Source organism: Vespula pensylvanica, chromosome 11 (assembly GCF_014466175.1).
Source record: "Vespula pensylvanica isolate Volc-1 chromosome 11, ASM1446617v1, whole genome shotgun sequence".
Lineage (NCBI taxonomy): Eukaryota > Metazoa > Arthropoda > Insecta > Hymenoptera > Vespidae > Vespula > Vespula pensylvanica.
Window position 1 is genome coordinate 5,493,054 of NC_057695.1, and position 20,857 is coordinate 5,513,910.

Here is a 20,857-nt window from a genome sequence, read left to right on the forward strand (position 1 = left end):
ATGTAAGTTCTCTTCTTCGTTTTTCACGCGTTCTCCCTATGAAATACACAAGGTTTTTATTTTTTCTTTTTTTTTTCTTTCTTTCTTTTTTTTCGTTTGATAAAACTCTTCTCATCTCTCTCTCTCTCTCTCCCTCTTTCTCTCTTTCTTTCTCGTTCTCTCTCTCTCTCTCTCTCTCTCTCTCTCTCTCTGTTTCTATCTCTCTCTTTCTCTTTCTTTCTATCTCTTAAAACTTAAGGTATTCCATCCGTTTACCAGATCGAAACGCAACGATCCGATATCGTTTTCTCTCGTCGACTCTATCGTTCCACTCGAAAGCTCGAACGTTATCCTTTGGAAGGATAATCCTATCGTAAGATTCCTTTTAGGATCACTTGCCCTTGGAGTAGGTAGTATTCCAACACTTTCGAAAATTCGCAAACTTTCGAAGTGTCAGCACAACGGATCGATCGATCTTTCAGAAGTTATACGAGTAAACGTTAAATTTTACTAAAATGTAATTAAAATTATTTTGTTACGTCAAACTAGTAAACATAATTACAATCGACGTTTCTCAAGGTTTTCAAATGTCAGCGATGGATCGATCGATTATTATACGAACAAACATATTAAATTTTAGTACATAAACCAATTTATTTTATAATATCAAAATAATCATATATATATATATATATATATATATATATATATATATAAATAATCATACAATCACCGTTTATTATTCAACCACAAAATTATAATTAATCGTACGTATCGATTGCATATCTATGATTGAACATTTTATATCTGTCGAATGTATGATACTACATATTCTCGTGTAAAGCCTATTGAAATGATGCATATCAGCCTATATCGACATAACGATACAAACGATTTCAAGTATACCCAAGCTCGTATAGAGAATTTAATCCCTAGGATGATATTAGAGAATGATCCTACTGTGTCATTTACCATTAACTTTCATTCATTAATACTCATTAGCAAATGTCATCTATCTGTTTGTCTGTCTATTTATCTGTCTATTTATGTATCTTTGTCTCTCTCTCTCTCTCTCTCTCTCTCTCTCTCTCTCTCTTTTTCTTCTATTTTTAGAGCAGAGATTTCCAAAATATGGATCACATTAAATATTAAAATATATGAGTAGTTTACACACGTTCATCGAGAAAATTGAAAGTCATCGAAAAACGTCGGACGAACGATTCAAAATCGATTCAATTAAAAATCACACGAGAATTATTATTTTATCTAGTTTTGTTTAACTCGTACGTACATATATCAAATCAATTATGAATTGCTTATCAATCGACTCTCGACAGCAATCACAGTTTCGATTGCCTTGCGAAGAACGATCGTTTTCGAGAACGAGCAGGATTTTCATCACGTAAAAAAAGAAAGTTTGGAAAGAACTGCTCTAGGGAATAAAAATTTTATAATTGTGATACAAAAATAGGAACAAAAATAAGAATAACAGATAAAGAATCTCTCTTTCTTTTAACGCCCTCAGAAAAAGGAAAACAAAGAAAAAAGAGAAAAAAGAAAGAAGAAAAGAGTAAAAAAAAATTGTTTTCCCTTGTTCGATTTCAACTTACTCGTGAGACATACATATATAATTCAACGTGCAAACTTTGCCTTTAACCGAAACGAAAAGATCAACGAATGGTAGTAGCTTAGGAGAAAAGTAAGAAAGGTTTCGAAATGTCATCGATAGCAAAGTTAGAGCGCAGTGCTCTAATAGAAAGAAAGAAAAAAAGAAATAAAAAAGAGTGAAAGACAAAAGGAGAAAGAGAGAGAGAGAGAGAGAGAAACACTTCTCCGATACTATAAAGAATATGACAATGCAAGTTGTAAGAAGAACGGAAAGATACGAAGCAAGTTCGTTTTATTCGTGCAACGGGACGCATTAAAGGTGCAACGATAGTTCCTTTAACGCCATCTCTCTATGTTCACCTTCATGTTTTTCCTCGCGTTCGTTTGTTCTCTTCTTGAACAAGCAGACAACGTAACACAGAGAACATACATAGCAATTCTCGATCTATCTCTTTGTTTTTTCTTTCTTTCTTTCTTTCTTTCTTTTTCTTTCTTTCTATCTATCTTTCTTTCTTTCTTTCTTTCTTTCTTTCTTTCTTTCTTTCTTTCTTTCTAGTGCACATCCGCTCTGTGAATATCTAATCTAATAAAATAGTGATATAATGTTTTCTACCTTTGGAGAAGCAACAGAGAGAAAGAGAGAAAGACAGAGAGAGAAAAAGAAACATACAGAGAGAGAAAGAGAAAGAGAGAGAAAGGAAGAGATGCAGTCGTTGCAGAGCAACATTTGCGTGTTATATGTCTATGTACGTGTAACGGATACGGTTCTTCCTTACGACCGGCTGTTGCAGCTGCAACTTGGACAAATAAAGGATATACTTTTTCGTAGAGCAAGATACCCGAGGAATCTCGAACTGTAACGTCTTAACATTACGAAAGAAAAAGAGAGAAATAGCGAGAGAGAGAGAGAGAGAGAGAAAACACGAAGAACATTTTCTTTTTCTTTCTCTTTTCTGCTTGTTTTTTCTTTTTTTGTTCCTTTTTTTTTTTATTTTCCTCTTTCAAAAACGATCACTTCACGAGAATGCAAGGATCGTCCGACGATTTTTCTTTCCTTTTTTTTATTTTTTTATTTTCCTGTTCTTTGTTCTTGTTTATTTTCTTTTTTCTTTTTTCTTCTTGCTTTTACTTTTATTACTTTTCTCCCTTTCTGTCTCTCTCTTTTTCTCTTTCTCTGTCTTTAACATGCAAACGGAATCCTTTTGCATACGTATTAGAGTATTACGAGCTAGCATGAAGAATAGAGAGTATTATCTCGTTTCCGTGTAAGATTAATCGATGACTATTAAAGCTCAACAGGCAGTCAGGATGCGATCGATCGGTACCAAAGTATTAGCATAACTCTGCAATCTGCTGCATTTATTTGCCATAAAAACTCGTTAGAACATAGGGCTCTTCTTAACAGTCGATTTAATCTCATCTATATCAAGATAATTTGTGATTACTATTAAACGATTTTACTATTAATAGATTCATATATATTATTCTACGTATTAATTATATATATATATATATTTTTTTCTGTTTTCTTTCTACAAACAAAAATAACTAAAAATATATATGTATTATTAATAACTTCATTCTTTTAATTATAATTTTCTTCTTACATAATAACTCTCATTCATCGTTCCGTTGAAGCTAAATTTTTTTTATACTTGATAAAGAGTTTATAAAACATGAACAGTTAGGTTGAAAAGCCCTAACGCGTAGAAGTTAACGCAATGGCTTCTAGCAGGTTACTTGAAATATGCATGCCCTCGTCCTTTAGCACGTTTAGCTAGAAATTACGTAGGAGTAACACGCGCTTCCTCTATAACACCATGTTAATATTAACTACGAGCCCTCTCGAATGTTATCCTGAGGTATCCGAAACTCCTCCCCGTTAGGATATCGAAGCTCCTTGATTGTCTCCCTTTTAGGGTTGTCCCACTTCCCTCCCTCTCTACCCTCCCTACCATCCCTTCAATGAGTCACGTGCGCTGGTAACGCGTGCGCACGCGACTGTTAATTTATACATACATGTCTGCGTATTAACTATTACGTGTTCTCACAGCAATCACACGATTTCACAAAATGTTTAATATTCTCATAGAATTTAAATTTAATGAAAAGAGAAATTTGTATTATTTAAAAAAGCTTTAGAGTTTTATCGATTATGTCTATAGATTATATATGTATATAATTTTACTTATTTTTTTATTTATTTTGTTTCTCTTTTTATTTTATTATAATTACTTATCAATGTTTTCGATATAGCTAAATGACGGGAATTAGAATAATTGTCATTTAAAAGAAAAAAGAAAAAAAGAAGTCACAAATGTTAAGTCAGTCCTTAAGTTAATTGATACTTTTTTATCAAGTATTTCTCTCCGTTGTTCATATTGTATTTTGAAAACAAAATAAGATTGAGTTATATAGAATTAAGAAATAATCAATATCGCGTAAAATAATGCAATTGTGATAATGACAGTATAACCGATAATACAAAAATTCCAAACGAATATCTTCGTTAAAACGATGATCAATATAATTAAACAAAGAGATCGAGTAGAAATAATTCAACACTCGATAAAAAAAAAAAAAAAAGAGAGAAGACAGAGAACGAGATAATAAAAAAAATAAGAACACATTCGTGCGTAAAAAAATCGTGTAATAAATCGATCAAGACGATTTGATAAAGCGATGGAGAAAAATTTCGTACGAGAGAAATACTTCGTGCGTTATAAAAAGTAACAGTTATTCTTTCCGTTTAAAAGATTTTCTTTCGCGAAAGAAATGCAACGAGGTCCCTCGTGGTTGCATTTTAGAATAGGTACCACCCAGGTCTCGTTCGACGAAGAGAAAAGTAAGGAATAGTGCAAGCCAGCTTGGCAACATTTGCAATAGTTTCCAAAGCTGGTGCAGTTTCTTCGTCGAGCTCGTCTTTCTTCGCCATAGACTCGCCTTGGCGGCTCTTCTTTCGAAGATAAGGCAACGGTTAGTCGAGGGGAGGTTTAAGGTCAGGATAAGATAAACCTCATAGCTTTTACGGGAAACTTGGCAGCCATGTTGGAAAGGCGAGCCACGTTCCGGCCATATCCTTGTGCTACTACCAACGACGCGTTCTGTCCTTTTCTATATATAAAGGGTGTAACGAAACTACGCGGCAAAACTTCACGAATGGGTTCCACGTATCTAAAGAAGAAGAAAAGAAAAAAAAAAAAAAAAAAAAAAGAAATAATAAATGAGTTGATTTTATCAATCATGGACTTGATCGAAAATTCTTAATTTCTCAGTTACGATAATTCCAATTCTGATTTTATTAGTTCGTTCGAATTATGTTTATTTTTTGATATTATGATAAAATTCTGTTGAGATTTCTTTAGATTGAAGTGTACGTTTGGGACTTGATCATTTTCTGATTTTAACAATCTTTATGTGCGAATGTTAAAGATATTCGACTAAATGAAAAAAATTCGATAACTGTGATAACATGTTCGAAGAAAATTTAACTAGTGTCTTGGATTTAATTCCAGTAAATAAAATTAATGTAACTGGAGTTACACTGACAACGATTAAATAATGATAAATGAATAAAACGAAGAAAGAAAATTAAGCATTTCTGGGCGTGTTGATGGAATCTATCGTCTTGAATGAATTTAAATTTTCGTTTTTCTTATTCTTTATATATAAGTAATCCAATTCTTTATATATAAGAATAGTTTCGTTACATCCTATATATCTATATAGATACAAACACATATATGTATGACACTTGTACTTTTTCTTCTCTCTCTAATTCTCGTATCTCTCTTTCTCTCTCTCTTTAAATCTTCTAACGAAATTTCTAATTAATAAATCTTTTATAAATCTTTCTTTCTGAATTCTTCTATCTCTCTTTCTCTTCTTAATATTTAGAGCAATAGAAGAGTCATGATCCAAATTGATATTTTCATAGATAAATATGTATTAACCCAACTAAATCATCTTCATTAGCTTGAATGAAGATATATATTTGTTATTTATGTAATAACTCAAGAAAATTAGATCTCTTGAATAGAATTGATGTATTAAACAAGTTAGATCTTCGATTGATGTTGAGAATACCGAAGTCTTGAGAAATCCTTTACTGTCTCAAAGGATTCGCTAGTTTTGCTTATAAGCTCTGAGAGTCTCTTGGGTTAGTAATCGCTGGGACTTAACACATCAAATTAATGCTCTTTAGGCTAAAACAGTCAAATCGTTTTGGCTCTTTCTACAATAAAATGCAATTTCATGTTGCATAACTATTTCTTTAATATCATTTTTTTTTTTTTAATATTCCTTTGAGTACAATTAAAAATATATTTAAATAGATATAAAGTAGTTTTTCCTCTTTTCTTATTTTTTTATTTCTTTTTTTTTCGAATATTCAATGTCTCCACGAAACTGCTTACTGTATTTTTAAAAAGCACATTGGTATAATATAAATGAATAATAAATATATTAATAATAAAATATTTTTTCATTGCATGCCACATGTTATATCATTTCTCGCGTATTCGCATGACGAAAAGAAGAAAATTATGTTGGTAGCTTGTTGAAACTGTTTCGTACATTTTTTAAAAACATGCCTCTAATATACTATATTATAAATAAATTATAAATATTAATAATTAAATATCTTAACGTTGGGTCGTGTTATATCATTTTCGTATTTGCGGACGTATTTGCGGACGAAAAAAAAAGAAGCAAAATTATGTTGGTTCCTTGTTGAAACTATTTCATGCATTTAAAAAAGAAAGAAACAAAACTAAATAAAATAAAACATGAACAAAATAAAAAAATAAAACAAACACATGATACCGATACTATAACAGAAACAAATAATAAATATTAATAAACGAATATATCTTAACGTAACGCATCGTAATATCGTATCGTATAAATTTCTAACATATTCGCGTGGGTGAGAGCAGGAACGAAAAAAAAAGGAAGAAAAGGAAAAAAACACAATTTAGTTTTAATGAAAATAATAGAATATATAAATACTTTATATCGATCAGATCAAATTGAAACGAAATCAATATTTCGAAAGAACTTAGGTATTTTTTTTCATTTGAACAATATTTACGCTCGAAATCGATCCCGCGCTCGCACATCCGGTTAACTTTATTTCCATACTACTATCCGACACTCTCTCTCTCTCTCTCTCTCTCTCTCTCACACACACACACTCTCTTTCTCTCTCCCAATATTTGAATAAAAAAGTCAACCGTGTATATGCGGGAAAACTATGAACTCTTTCGGATACGTTGCCGTCGCGTAAAATTAATGTGCATGCATATCACCGCTGGAAAACGTTAGCGCTCAGAACGAACTCGCTTGGCAGAAGTCATAAAAGCGTGAAACTTCGGCTGTGTCGGCCGTGAATGCGTTCGTTATCGTTAGTCAATTTTTGACTCGAGCAGAGAACGTTAGCCATGGTTATTGATGACCGACTAATGAAATATTTAATCTCTTTCGCAACATATTTCATTCAATGGTCCGAGTACCGACTTAAAAATTATATATAGTGTAATTGATATAGTTAGATTTAAAAAAATAGTCGCTTGTGTTTTTTGAAAAAAAAGGAAGAGAGAGAGAGAGAGAGAGAGAGAAAGAGAGAGAGGGAAGGAAAGAAAGACAAAAATAAAGAAAACGAACGAACGTCATGCATTTGTAATACCATAAAAAAATTGATCCATCTTTGTGATCAAAATATCCATTGCAATATGTTGGAAACAAAGATTTATCAATCAATATTTATTGTATCGATTGATACACGATACGGGTTGATAGAATTTTTTCAAAGAACAATTTTATATTGGATATTAAGGAAATAATAATTAAATTTATATTACCTTTCGTAATACTTTTATGAATTTTTATATTAAATCGAATTTTCATTGTTGAGTATAAATAAATTTTGATTTTTAAGTTTCCCGTGATGAATAAGAATTTAATTACAAGTAGAGATAAATAAACACGAAGGTGAACTTCAGACAGTTCTAAGAATCTGTTAATCTGCTTTTCTCTTATATGTTTGTTTATTAGACCATTATTGATTTCTTATTAATCGAGACTCCAAGGACGTACTTTCAAAGTCAGTTAGAGTTTAGACGTCGCAGAGTTCGGTTCGTCTCTTCATTGTTATCAGGTATAATTATATAATTTCTATTAAACATTTCTTATTGCGTAATTTGATTATTACTGATATATGTTTCAATGCGTATCTAATACATAAGTACGTAGGTTAATAACGAGATATGATAAAGCTTCACGTAAATTTCTATTATACATACTTTACGTTTGTTTATTAGACCGTTATTGATTTCTTAATAATCGAGACTCCAAGGACGTACTTTCAAAGTCAGTTAGAATTCAGACGTCGCAGAGTTCGGTTCGTCTCTCCATTGTTATCAGGTATAATTATATAATTTCTATTAAACATTCCTTATTGCGTAATTTGATTATTACTGATATATTTTTCAATGCGTATCTAATACATAAGTACGTAGGTTAATAACGAAACATCATAAACATTCAATTTTCATTAAACATTATTTATCGCTCCATTTAATTATTGCTGGTATATCTTTTACTTCGTATCTAATATATAAGTACGTACGTTGATAACGAGATATCATGAACATTCGTGTAAATTTTTTTTATACATACTTTGCGTTCGTTTGTTGTTGGACCAGTATTGATCGAGACTCTAAGGACGTACTTTCAAGGTCAGTTAGAATTTAGATGTCGTATATTACAATTCATTCTCCAATTATAATCTCATGTATTCATACATTTTTCGTTAAGCATTATTTATCGTATAATTTAATTATTAGTTATATATTTTCTCAATGATTAAATAAGAGAAAATAATAGTTTGATAACTCTATTAACTGCTCGAAGAAACAAAGAAGAATTCACCTGTTGCATGATATCGACTATCGGATATCCCCTGTCGATAGGCTTATCGAACTTTCTTATAAGACACTTCGGTGACTAATTGTAAGAAAGCAATGATTATATAGATAGAAGCTTCGACCGAATGAAATCTTTAAAAATTTCTCTTATGAAACCATAAAACACTTTTGTATATTAATCTTTATCCTATTCAATAGTTTATGCAATAATCAAGAATTATTAAAATCTATAATTTAATAATAACAAATTATATACAAGAGATATTTCGTACAATCGATTTGCAAGCACTCTTCGAAACTATAACATGTGTGTGTGTGTGTATGTGTATACATACATACATATATATATATATATATATATATATATATATATATAACATCTATGTATAACATTTACAGAGTGAATTCTCGATTAATTAATTTTAATTAGTTAATTTAAATCATATTTTCGATATATATATATATATGTATATATATATATGTATATATATATACACACGCACACGTTACATGTTACATTTCAACTTTCACAATAATATTAAAACAAACGAGCCAGAATAATTCTTCGAATTTTCGACTTTAAAGCATTATAATAAACTGAGTATAAACAGAGAAAAAATCATTTTTTTGAGAAAACTTGTTTTGTATACCATGCTTATACACGTTCGTGTAAATAAAAATAAAAAAAAAAATGAGGTGGTACCATAGCATTTTTCTCGAAAGTCGTAAACAAAGGAGTTAGAACGTGCGAAGTGTTACATTGCGCGAGGCACACGCGTGTCGTACACCATATATTCTCAAATATACGACCAAATAAAAGCTACAAATTGCTTCCATAGCTGGGAACGAAACGTGCGTTTAACTTAACGCACTTGTTTCCTTTTATTTTTATTTCATCCGACGTGCGTTATCTTTAAGACTTATAGTTGAGATCGACAACAGCTATATATAAAAACGTATATAGTTAATTCGTATATAGATTACGTATTATGTATACAGTGCAATTTTTTTTTATATATAGAATATTCTGCAAAAAGGCATTAATCCGTATATGTCAAAAAATTATTAGTTTAGGAGATATTTATAAACGCTTATTCAGCATTTACTCTACGCTTACTCAGTATTTACTTTGCGCTTATTCTCCGTTTACTTTCTATATTTGTTTAATGTCTCTATCACTTTTAGTTCGTTAGATATTCCTATGTAAATGGAAGACGTAACTATTGATAATATAGAAAAAGATTTTTTTTTTTAATAAAAAAGTAATTTACTTATAAATTATTTATCAATTTATATAATATATAGATCAGTCATAATCGAATTTGAACTTTTTTTTTAAACGTAATAAGATAAATTTAGTTGGTAAAAATTTGTTTATAAAAATTGTTTATAACAAATTGTTAATTAATTATTAACAATACCTTGAAAAAAAAAATAGAGAAAATACATTGCAATCGGGTGTAAACTTTCTTTTCCTTTTTTACAAAATAAGATACATTTAGTTCGTAAGAATTTGTTTATAAAAATTGTTTATAACAAATTGTTAATTAATTATTAACAATAGCTTGAAAAAAAAATAGGGAAAATTACGCACTTTATAATAGTAGTTGACTCATGTCTCTACGACTTTTAGTTCCGAAGATATTCTCATGTAAATATAATATACAAAGGAATTGTTTATTTCGTAAAAATTTAATTTGTTTATTAATTGTTTATTAATTTATATAATTCTATAAATCAATCGCAATCTGATGTGAATTTCTTTTTTTTTTTTTTGCAAAATAAGATTAATCTAGTCCGTAAGAATTTGTTTATAAAAATTGTTTATAACAAATTGTTAATTAATCATTAACAATATCTTTAAAAAATAGAGAAAATTCTCCCCTTTAAAATGGTGGTTGTTTCAAGTTTTTACGACTTTTAGTTCCAGAGATATTCTCATTTAAATCGAATACGTTTATATTGACCCACTGACCTATATTTCATTCATAAAACTCGGTGACACACTGACCTATATAAATTCCAAGAATTTACGCTAACTTACTACTACTACTACTACTTACTACGAACAGCTGTATTAAACGATTTATGAATGGAAATCTTTCAAAGGCGATATCTTCGGAACGAAAAATCGTAGAGACTTGAAACCAACGCCGTTTTCAAGCGTATTTTATTCTTTATTTATTTAAATATTGCAATAATATTGTTATAATAAAACCGATTTTGTTAATAATTTTAAAAATTGGATTTTTTTCTTTTCTTTCGTAAAAACGGACATAATTATAATGAAATCGATTAAATTTTTATTATAATTATATTTGGCAATTATTAAATATTAAAATTAAATATTTCTGTAAATTATATTTTGTTTATTTAAAAAATATTTATTAATACTAGTCGCTAATGCGAGAAATCGAAAGATCGAAAACTCGGAGAAGTTCTTTCGTAGTAACGACGTAATCGTGAAGAAGTTACTTAAGTTTTAGCATAAATTTTATTTTGTTTGTTTAAAATAAGAGATAAAGTGTCTATTAACGATCGATAATATAAATAATTGAATGATCAGAAACTCGTAAGAAACGAAGATTCGAAAAAGATTTATCCTTTTAGTTTTAGTTATGCAAACGAAAAGAATCATAAAGAAATGACGAAGAAATATAGTAAACGACAAAAGGAAGCTTTAAAGGATGACGTCATCGTATGTTTTTAAATATGTACATACTTAGCATGCAGAAAGCTTCTGGGAGCAGTCAAACACCAATGTAAAGCCTGTTTTTTTTTTTTCTTTTTTATTAGGTTAAGAGTCACGCTTATTTTATTCGAGCGCGAGATATTTTTCGAAAAAGAAAAAAGAAAGAAAAGTGGGGAAAAAAGAGAGATAAAGAGAAAGAGAGAAAGAGAAAGGAAATACTGAAAGCTCGGTGAACTTTTTATCTTTTGAAATGTAGCTCGAAAAACGTTCTTGTAAATTTATGTAGGACAAGCATTATATGTCCAGTCTGCAGTTATCCAGCGTGAAAAGGATATGTTTATGTACGTATATGTACATATATATTTATATGTATGCATACGTGTATATGTATACACATAAATACATGGCTATCGATTCCCTTGCACAGCTAAACCCATTAGAATCGACAAATATCGATGATTGTAAAATAACAGAAAGTTTAGTAATTATCGAAATGTACAACGGCATTTCGGATAAACAACGTGTTTAATAGTATAAACCGTATTGGAATAGCTTGATTGAGAGTACTCATTAGTAATCGGTATTCCATTTATCCATGACAAAAGAATGTTTATGACAATAATTTCGTCGGGTATTACATTTACAATATTCTGTATTACTGACTCGATAAAATCACATATATTTAATACTCGAATTTAATTCGTTTTCCTTATTTTTCTTTTTGTTTTATTTCTTATTAAAATCTCATCGTTTATAATATAAAATACTAAATGTTTCTTTTTCTTTCCTTCTTTTCTTCCTCCGTTCAAAACAAAGTTTGTCACTAAAGTAATTCAAAAGAAAAAAGAAGAAACAAAGAAGATAAAAAGGAAACAAGAAAAAAAAGTACATTATAATCTTTATTACGAAAGTAGTTAATGCTCTTTTCGACGAATTACTATTTTACTTTTCGTTTAAATCATCTCCCATTGTCTTTAAAATATACGACATACATACATATACATATAGACATATAAATACATACATATATATATATATATAAATATATATATATACACATATATATATATATATACATATACATACATAAAGGAGATAACGAGACTTCGAGGACCAATAGCAAGATCAGAGAAAGAAAGAGAGAGGAAAGTGAAGAAGGAAATCGATGGGAAGTAAATGGTGCGGAAAACTATACGGCCACCTCGTGGCTCATTTTCTACTTTTCTCTACTCGGACAGAGTCCAACTCAATAGCGGTAGCAGATTCTCTTCCGTTCCGAAGAACCGTCCCTTTTTCGATATCGATCTTTCGATTTATCTTTATAGTGAAGGAGCTTACTCTTATTCTCTCTCCCTTTCTCTCTCTTTCTCTTTTTTCTCTCATTCTCTTGTTCTTTCTTTCTTTCTTTTTCTTTTTCTTTCTCTTGTTCTGTCTCTCTCTTTCTCTAGACTATTCGGAAACAAATGACGGATGCGACCTTGTTCCCTTAGGAGAAACGTTTTCGTCGCTTTCTGTAATGTAAAAGAAGAGAATTTGAAGAAAGAGACTTTAAAAAAGTACGATCCTCTCTATAAATTCGAAAAGAAAATTTTTCTATCATTGATAATATTTTATCTCACATCTATATTATATATATATATATATATATATATATATATATAAATCTTTTATTTAGCTACCTACTTTTTGGGTGTCCCTTGATAACAGGCAGAAACTTAATAAACGATCTATACGTTTCATCTATCTATCTTTTTCTTACTAGCTTATTTTTCTGGTGAAATTGCACGTTACAAAAGATACATTTGTTCCGGTACTTACCGACCGACAGTTTGAAGGGACATCGAGAGTGAAAGACAGAAAGAGAGAGCGAGAGAGAAAGAGAGAAGAATGACATATAAACTGGCAGATGTAAGTGTTTCAGAGTTGATAGTTCGACTGTTACAAGTATAGGGTTATCTCGATTTCAAAATGACATTCTCAAAGAGGCTTCAACTGTCACGAAACTAATTTCGATACTGACAACCAGAATTCGATGGGAAACTATGGAGGAACATCTACGTTTTCTTTATTTTTTAGATATATAAAAGAAAAAAAAGAAGGAGAGAGAGAGAGAGAGAGAGAAAATAACGTTATATAGGACATATATGAAAACACAAAGAGAGAGAGAGAGAGAAAAAGATAAAGACAGAAGGCATGAATCAAGTCAAAGGCACAAATAACTCTAGCGAATAGTAAAACAGCACGTTACATTAAAGCTCGTGCAATGGCGTAGTCTCGTGAATCCACGATGTAACATCCTTCTCGTTATATCCTTGTTGTCAACCTCCACGGAATCGTTATCCTCACCATTGTCGTAACAACGATCGATCCAGGAAGTGCAATGCGAGGTGCATCAACGATGATGCTTATCGTACTGTTACTGGACGATGGCTGAGCCAGCGAAATCGTACGTTACCAGAGCATAAATCGCCTTCTGACTCGCGAATTCACGTATTTGTATATATGTATGTGTGTATATGCGTGTGTTTGTGTACGTATAAATGTGTACGTCCATTGCGCGCACGCGCGAATGTATGTGTACGTGTATGCATGTATTTCTCTCTTTCTCCCATTTATTCAAAGACGAAGGAAAATGTACAATCGATTCGTATATTTTCCTGTACGTGTGTGTGTGGTTACGGATACCACTGTTCACTGTTTCTTATTTTAGGAGTTGAAAGATGAGAAATGAGAATTCTGCCTCATTTCAGCTTCATTAAGAACTCTAGCACGTTCGAAGTATAGGATGATTAATAAAAAATTCGAGAGAGAGAATTATTTAAAAATAGATGATAGTAAAAGATAGATGACGTAATCTTACAATTATTTGGATTATTTGTTTCTCTTAGAATATTTGTTCGAAAGATATAGACAACAATTCTCGTGTTGATTAATCAGACAGAAAGGATCGAGAAAATGAAGATCTAGAGATCACGGAAGCTATTTAACGAAAATCTCCCTCTATCCAATTTTCACAAAATCTCCCATTTATGTATTGTCTCACGTATTGTTCGACTCTCACAAATAAAGTAAATTGTCTCTAATCCCCTTACGCTTGATTTATCGAACCAAATGAAGTTTTTCTAGATGAAACGAAGCACAGTAAATTTTCTTTTGTCTCTATATAAATTCGATGAAAAATTAAGCGGAAAGATAGAGAAGCTAAATAAAAAGAAAAATAAATGAATAGATTCTTATCGATTGTTTATAATAAAATAACAAGATAATCTTGTGATATATTATTATTATTTATACGAAAAAGGTCTTATTTAATAATATCATTATGCGACGACATATTATATGAACGATCAAATAAAAAATTTCTGTAGTATTAAAAGAGTAGAATTTGTTGAAAAAATAATTTTTCGTCGGACGAAAGAGAAAAAGGAAGGGAAAAAGAGAAAGAAAAACTTACTTGTTGTGTGTGCAAAATGATCGCACAAGTAAAGATAACGTGAACTTCTCCGAACGATAAAGTTTAACCGTGATATTAAATCCGCATATCGTACCGAAACATTATTGGATCCGAAGTACGTGGCTTTTATATAACGATAATATTAGCTCACACCGGAAGGTAGTCCGTAGGAGTAAATGGCACGCGTTCTTGCACGTTTGCTTTTGTATTGGTAATCATGGTATATCAACGGGAAAAGATAGACAAAGAATGTTTATTCGAGTTAAAACAGTGTTCTGATAAAGGTCATACTAGACGCGCACAAAAGTTTATAAAAATATTTCAATAACGAAATAAAATCGAAGGAAGATGCAAAATATTCATTATATATATATACTTGTTATAAATAATAATTACTAAACGTAGTATTACGTTAAATATCAAATTACTATTGTTGTTCCCTCTTAAAAAGAATATAACGTGTAATTTAAAAATGAGAGATTAAGAACTACCCGACGAGAAAGAGAAAAAGAGAAAAAACAGACAAAACCAAATACGAATAATTTGATTGAAAAATATTGTATTATTAAACAAAGTATTACGATCAAATACAATCTAATTATCGTATAAATAACAATCATAATCACTATAACGTTAAACATGAAATTATTCTTTGATCGTTCATAAAATCATATCAATCTTAAAACCATCCTTTTTTAAAAACAAAAAAAAGGACTATCCGAGAGTATATCTAAAAATATCAAAAAATTGCTGAGAGAAAGGAGGAGAGAAAGAGAGCGAAAGAGAGAAAGAGAGATGAAGAAAAAGAGAGAAAGCGAGAGAGAAAGAGAGAGATAGAAAGATAGCAAAGGTAGTAAAGTTGAAAGATCGCACGAATGAGGATGATTCTCGTTCGTAATATACGACGCGTGTTGAAGGACGTAAACGCGAGATCGTATGATTGTCGCGTGGCAAAGCTGAAAGCATGAAAATCGTTGAAAAAAAAAGGGAAAGAAAAAAGCTCTCATTTTTCCCTCTCTCCCTTGCTCTCTCTCTCTCTCTCTCTCTCTCTCTCTCTCTCTCTCTCTCTCACTCTCTAAACCAAGAGAAACGCAACGATGTCCTTCGAACACATACATGCATATATTCGTACATAGATACATACATGCATGTATTAATACATACATACGTACATACATACATACATACATACATACATACACACGTATGCGATTTGTCCTCAAAAATGGTGCACTCGACTAGCATAGCAGCACTCACTGACGAACGAGTTAGCGAATGAGCTCTAGGTTGATGCCAGCATCCAAGTGCACTCCGCGAATAATCGCGCCGTAAAACGTGACCCGAAACGCGTGAACCCTCTCCTCTCTATTTTCCCCTCTCATTCCTTTTCTCCTTTCCTCCTCTCTTCTTTTTCGAAGAGAAGCATACCAAGATATATATCATATCTACAAGCTTTATCTTCAACAAGGTGGAAAAATGTTTTTACGCTTGAGAATCCTTCAAAGCGCATCGTGAGTGCTGATCGAAGCGAGAGAGAGAGAGAGAGAGAGAGAGAGAGAGAGAGAGAGAGAGAGATAAAGAGAGATAAAGAGAGATAAAGAGAGAAAAAGAGAGAGAGAGAGACAGAAAACATCTCTCGATCTCCGAGCTTTTCTCTGACTTTTGCAACACGCGTCTTCACGAATTTTTCTTCTTTATTACTTTTCTGTCTACTTTTTTTCTGCTTTTTTTATCTTTGCCTTCTCTCTCTCTCTCTCTCTCTCTTTCTCTCTCTCTCTCTCTCTCTGTCTCTCTGTATCTCTGTCTCTCTGTGTCTCTGTCTCTCTGTGTCTCTGTCTCTCTCTATTACTACTTTAATTTTACGAAAAAGAAATTAGGTAGATGGTAGATGCATTACCAAGAAGGTAATTACATACTTACTTACTCGGAATATTCAGCAAAATTCAAAGTATCATGTAAAGATTAAAGTAAAGAAGCTTGTAAGTATATGTACGTATAACTCTACCTATATAAACATACGTATATTTATCAATGAAAAATTTAATAATATAAAAACTTGATAGCTTTAATAGATCATTTGTTATAAAAACTCTTATCACCATTCATCATATTTCTCTTCAACGAGCTACGCTCATATTTTATAATATTCGTTCTGTTTCCACTCGGCATACTATATAGATGGCCCTGAATGTGAAGGGTCAGAAATTTCTGAGTAGGTGATGTCCTTCGTGTTTCTTCTCACGATTTCCCAAAAGGCGTGAATAGCCCCTGTTTTCTCTCTCTCTCTCTCTCTCTCTCTCTCTCTCTCTCTCTCTCTTTCTTTCTCTTTCTCTCTTTCTATCTTCTTTATCACGTACATATAAATGTGTATATATTATACGTACGGTCTAAAGCAGACCGGATACAAATACCGTCTTTAGCCTCTGACATATGTACTTACGTGCGTATATATAGAATAAAGAAAAGAGAGAGAAAGAGAGAGAGAGAGAGAGAGATGGAAAAAGAAAAAAAAAGAAGTTGATAAATGAATGCGTGGTTAAGGTACGTGAGGAGGGAGGCGAGAAAAGCACATTCTTGTGCTTCGTGTTACTCGAAGGAAGAAGGAAAAAAAAAAAGAAAAAAGAGAAAGGCTAAAGACACCTTTGGGGATGCCAAAAGGGAAAAGATGTCAAGAAGAAAGGAAGATCGTCGAAATACATCTTGATCCTGTGATCTTGATCCTCTTGCTTTTCACTTGGTGAAAATTGTTTGGTTATATAGAAAACTCGGTCTCTTTCTCTCTCTCTCTTTCTCTCTCACTCTCTCTCTCTCTCTCTCTCTATCTATCTATCTCTTAACCTAGAAAATTAATTATTATTATCGGATAACTTAATGCGTTACTGTTGCTAAATTTGTAAAGCGTATAATACCGTAACGTTGAGCGATTATAAAATGTTTCGGTGGAACGATAAACCGTATTAGGTTACCCGCGAGTTCATCGAATGAAATTTAATCCCAGATTATATTATCTACCCGTTCGTGCAGTGCTTTGTTCGTTTCACGTGTACTACAACTTGTGAGTACGTTGAAAATATTTTCTACGTTAATACGTTGAAAATTGTGCATGAAATTTTTTTTTTATTCTCTTTGTTTTTTTTTTTCCTTCTTGCTCCCTTTTTCCTTTTATTTTATCCCCTTCCTCAACCCCTCTCAAACAAAAAAAAAATGAACAAAATTTTCCAACAATTCTCCCGAATGTTACGAGAAAATAACGATATATAAATATCGCCAAATCGCAAATATGCAATTATTTTGCTACACTCTCTCGTCGAATTTTATGATATAAAATAAATAAATTTTGTAATATTACCAGGAACGGTAGTATCTACATAAATAATATAATACTTATTATCGATATTGTGAAAATCAATATTTCATTGTAAATTGAAAAAACATGAAACGATGAGGAATAGGAATATAATGAGGAATATCGTTGAGAATTGATAAAGCAATTCAAGAAGAAGTAATGTACATCGGTTTCGAGATTTCCCAAAAAGAAATTCTAGGTTGAAATTGGCCATCGGATGGAACAGCAAAGGGTTGGAAGGGGTGGTCGGGGGAGAGAAAAGGGAGGAACGCGTTGTCTCGTCTTTTTTGCATTAAAATTCAGCCGTCAGATCCTTTGGTACGCGTTCGAATCTGGGTGACGTTTCTCTTTCCCACCCTCTCAACACCTAACCGAATACTTCGAAAGGATTTTTGCTGCTCGTACGAGTCAAGTTAAGCTCGCTTTTGCATTCAGTGACATCGTCCTCGTCGGAACATCCAGCTCGTTGGTACGTGCGATATGAAAAATACATAATTCTTGGAGGAAAGTGCGAATAATAGCTGTATCACGTCCCAGCTGCTCGTACCGAAGTATCGTCGTCGATATTTTAAAAGCGAACGAGAGAAAGAGAGATAGAGAAAGAGAGAGAGAGAGAGAGAGAGAGAGAGAGAGAGAGAGAGAGAGAGAGAGAGAGAGAGAGAGGACACAGAGCCCCTATTTTATTTTGCGATATAATACTCGACTCCGTGTCGTCCACGTCGCTTGACATATTGGACGTGATAGGGTGTAATCCGTTATGCCAAGCTTCGAGCTTGCGAACGGAGATCTAGAGCCTCGATCACTCTCCTTCTCTTTCTCTCTCTTTTTCTCTCTATCTTTATCTCTGTTCTACAATATAGAGAAAACAAAAAGATAGCATATATTTATAGTTTAAAATCACTGATCTATAAAAAATCTTAACACAATAAACGTCCGAAGGTAGCGAAAAAGAAAAATGAAAAGTTTGACTCTAATCTATATATATATATATATATATATACGTGTATATTTGTGTGATATATATTCATAAAAGTTAACCATCATAAATGAATTGGTATTTTAATTATAGTTTTTATCGCATTTCTTTTTCTTCGTTGTTTTCTAAAAATTACAATTCGATTAAAACTGAGTAATACTATCTATAATTCTCGAATGAGAACTTAACGAATTGTTATACCTATCTTATATCATGTATATATAGGTATGTTCTATCATCATTCGCGAATTCTCGAACACGAGATAATAACACGAGAATATACTGTTCTTGTTTCAGGAAGTGCATACATCATCAGATGGAGTGCACCGCAGTTGATGATCGTTGCGGTACAGTACATACTCACTGGACCGTACATGCCACCGTACGTACCACAAACGGCGAATTAAGAACTAATAATACATCTTCGATCGGGAGAAGAGAAACGAAGAGAGAATGAGAAATGAGGAGGAGAAGTAGAAGGAGGAGAAGGATGAGGAGAAGGAGGGAGTGAAGGAAGGAAGGGACCGATTTCTGTAGCCGAATTAGTTCACAACCCAAACGCAATTCGGCAATGCTCAAATCGATCGGCAATTCAATTTCGAATCGGTGAACTTTAAACATTAAGTCGATTAAACATCGAATTACCTGTAATTCGCGAATTGACCCACGAGTTTGATTACAACCACCCAGGAACAGTGGTGGCCGAATTACCACAAAACGATAATTATGTATGAAAGCGCGTCCGTACTTCCTGATTACATTGGCTTGTTATACCTACATCGAGACTATAGTATAGTATACTACGCATTCGTATAAATTACAAGGTAAATTAGAACGAAATTAGTAGCTCGCGTTCCTCGCTATCTCGCAGATGGTAGATTATGAAATCGAATGATATCGAAAAATTTGTCCAATCTAAATCGATATACCATTGCCAATCAACATTCTCTTTTTTTTCATTCATTCATTCATTCATTCATTTATTCATTCATTCATTCATTCATTCATTTCATGAATAACACGAATAATCTGATTCTCGTTGAAATCAATTATTAGTCCTTTTAAAGAATAATTTGATTTGATAAGAAATATTCGCAAAAATGAAATTTAAAAAAAGAAAGAAAAGAAGGAACAAAGAAAGAAAAAATTAATTCCGTTAAAGTATCGTATCGAAATCTATTCGCTTTAGGAATGGATCGATACGCGACGATGAATCCGAAAGGTTAATTTGAAATTTCGCTTGTTATATCTACATATAATGTCGCCCCGGAGATATATTAGTGGAATATTAATCGGCATCATTAGTTGCACGACAAATTGCTCTATCGTCGGACCAACGAAATGGGACAAGAACGCAACGAATGGATTTACGGTGAAGCTCTATCCTGTGGAAATATATGTACTTATACATACCCATGTATATATATGTATATATATATATATATATATACATATTATATATATATATAACTTCAAATAAACTCGGCGACGTCGAAAAGCATGTCACCGATCGATTCGAAGCGATTTTGCAACGGTTTAATGGCAAGCTCGCGCGCACGTGACATTTATTAAACCACATTTTGGGATTGCAGACGTCCATGGAACGTAAGCATAACCGAGAGTCGTGGAACGTCGTAGAACTAGCTTTGATGTGGGGACAGTGTGATGTACAGTAAAGCTCGATTAACTTAGCCAATTTAATTGAAATTCGAACGTTAGATCTTCCATTAATAGACCGATCAAAACGGCACTTTACGTCTTATCGTTTAATGATATGAACGAACAATGTTCCGTTTATATATCAGACTTTCCCTTAGATAGTTGCGACTTTTTCCTTTTCTTTCCTTTTCTGTCGTTATTTTATTTTGTATTTTTT

The 20,857-nt window shown here is 32.0% G+C and overlaps 2 protein-coding genes across 15 annotated transcripts in view; one reads left to right on the forward strand and one right to left on the reverse strand.

Moving 5' to 3' along the window:
• Nucleotides 1–20,857, forward strand: part of LOC122633024 (lachesin) — a 233,225-nt gene that overhangs the window by 208,138 nt on the left and 4,230 nt on the right. For all 8 annotated transcript variants that reach the window (XM_043820464.1, XM_043820460.1, XM_043820462.1 and 5 more), the window contains one exon: nucleotides 19,279–19,363. In XM_043820464.1, coding sequence (XP_043676399.1) covers nucleotides 19,279–19,363 — 85 coding nt within the window. The remainder of the gene's footprint in view (nucleotides 1–19,278; nucleotides 19,364–20,857) is intronic.
• Nucleotides 1–20,857, reverse strand: part of LOC122633029 — a 188,436-nt gene that overhangs the window by 134,670 nt on the left and 32,909 nt on the right. The window lies entirely within an intron of this gene.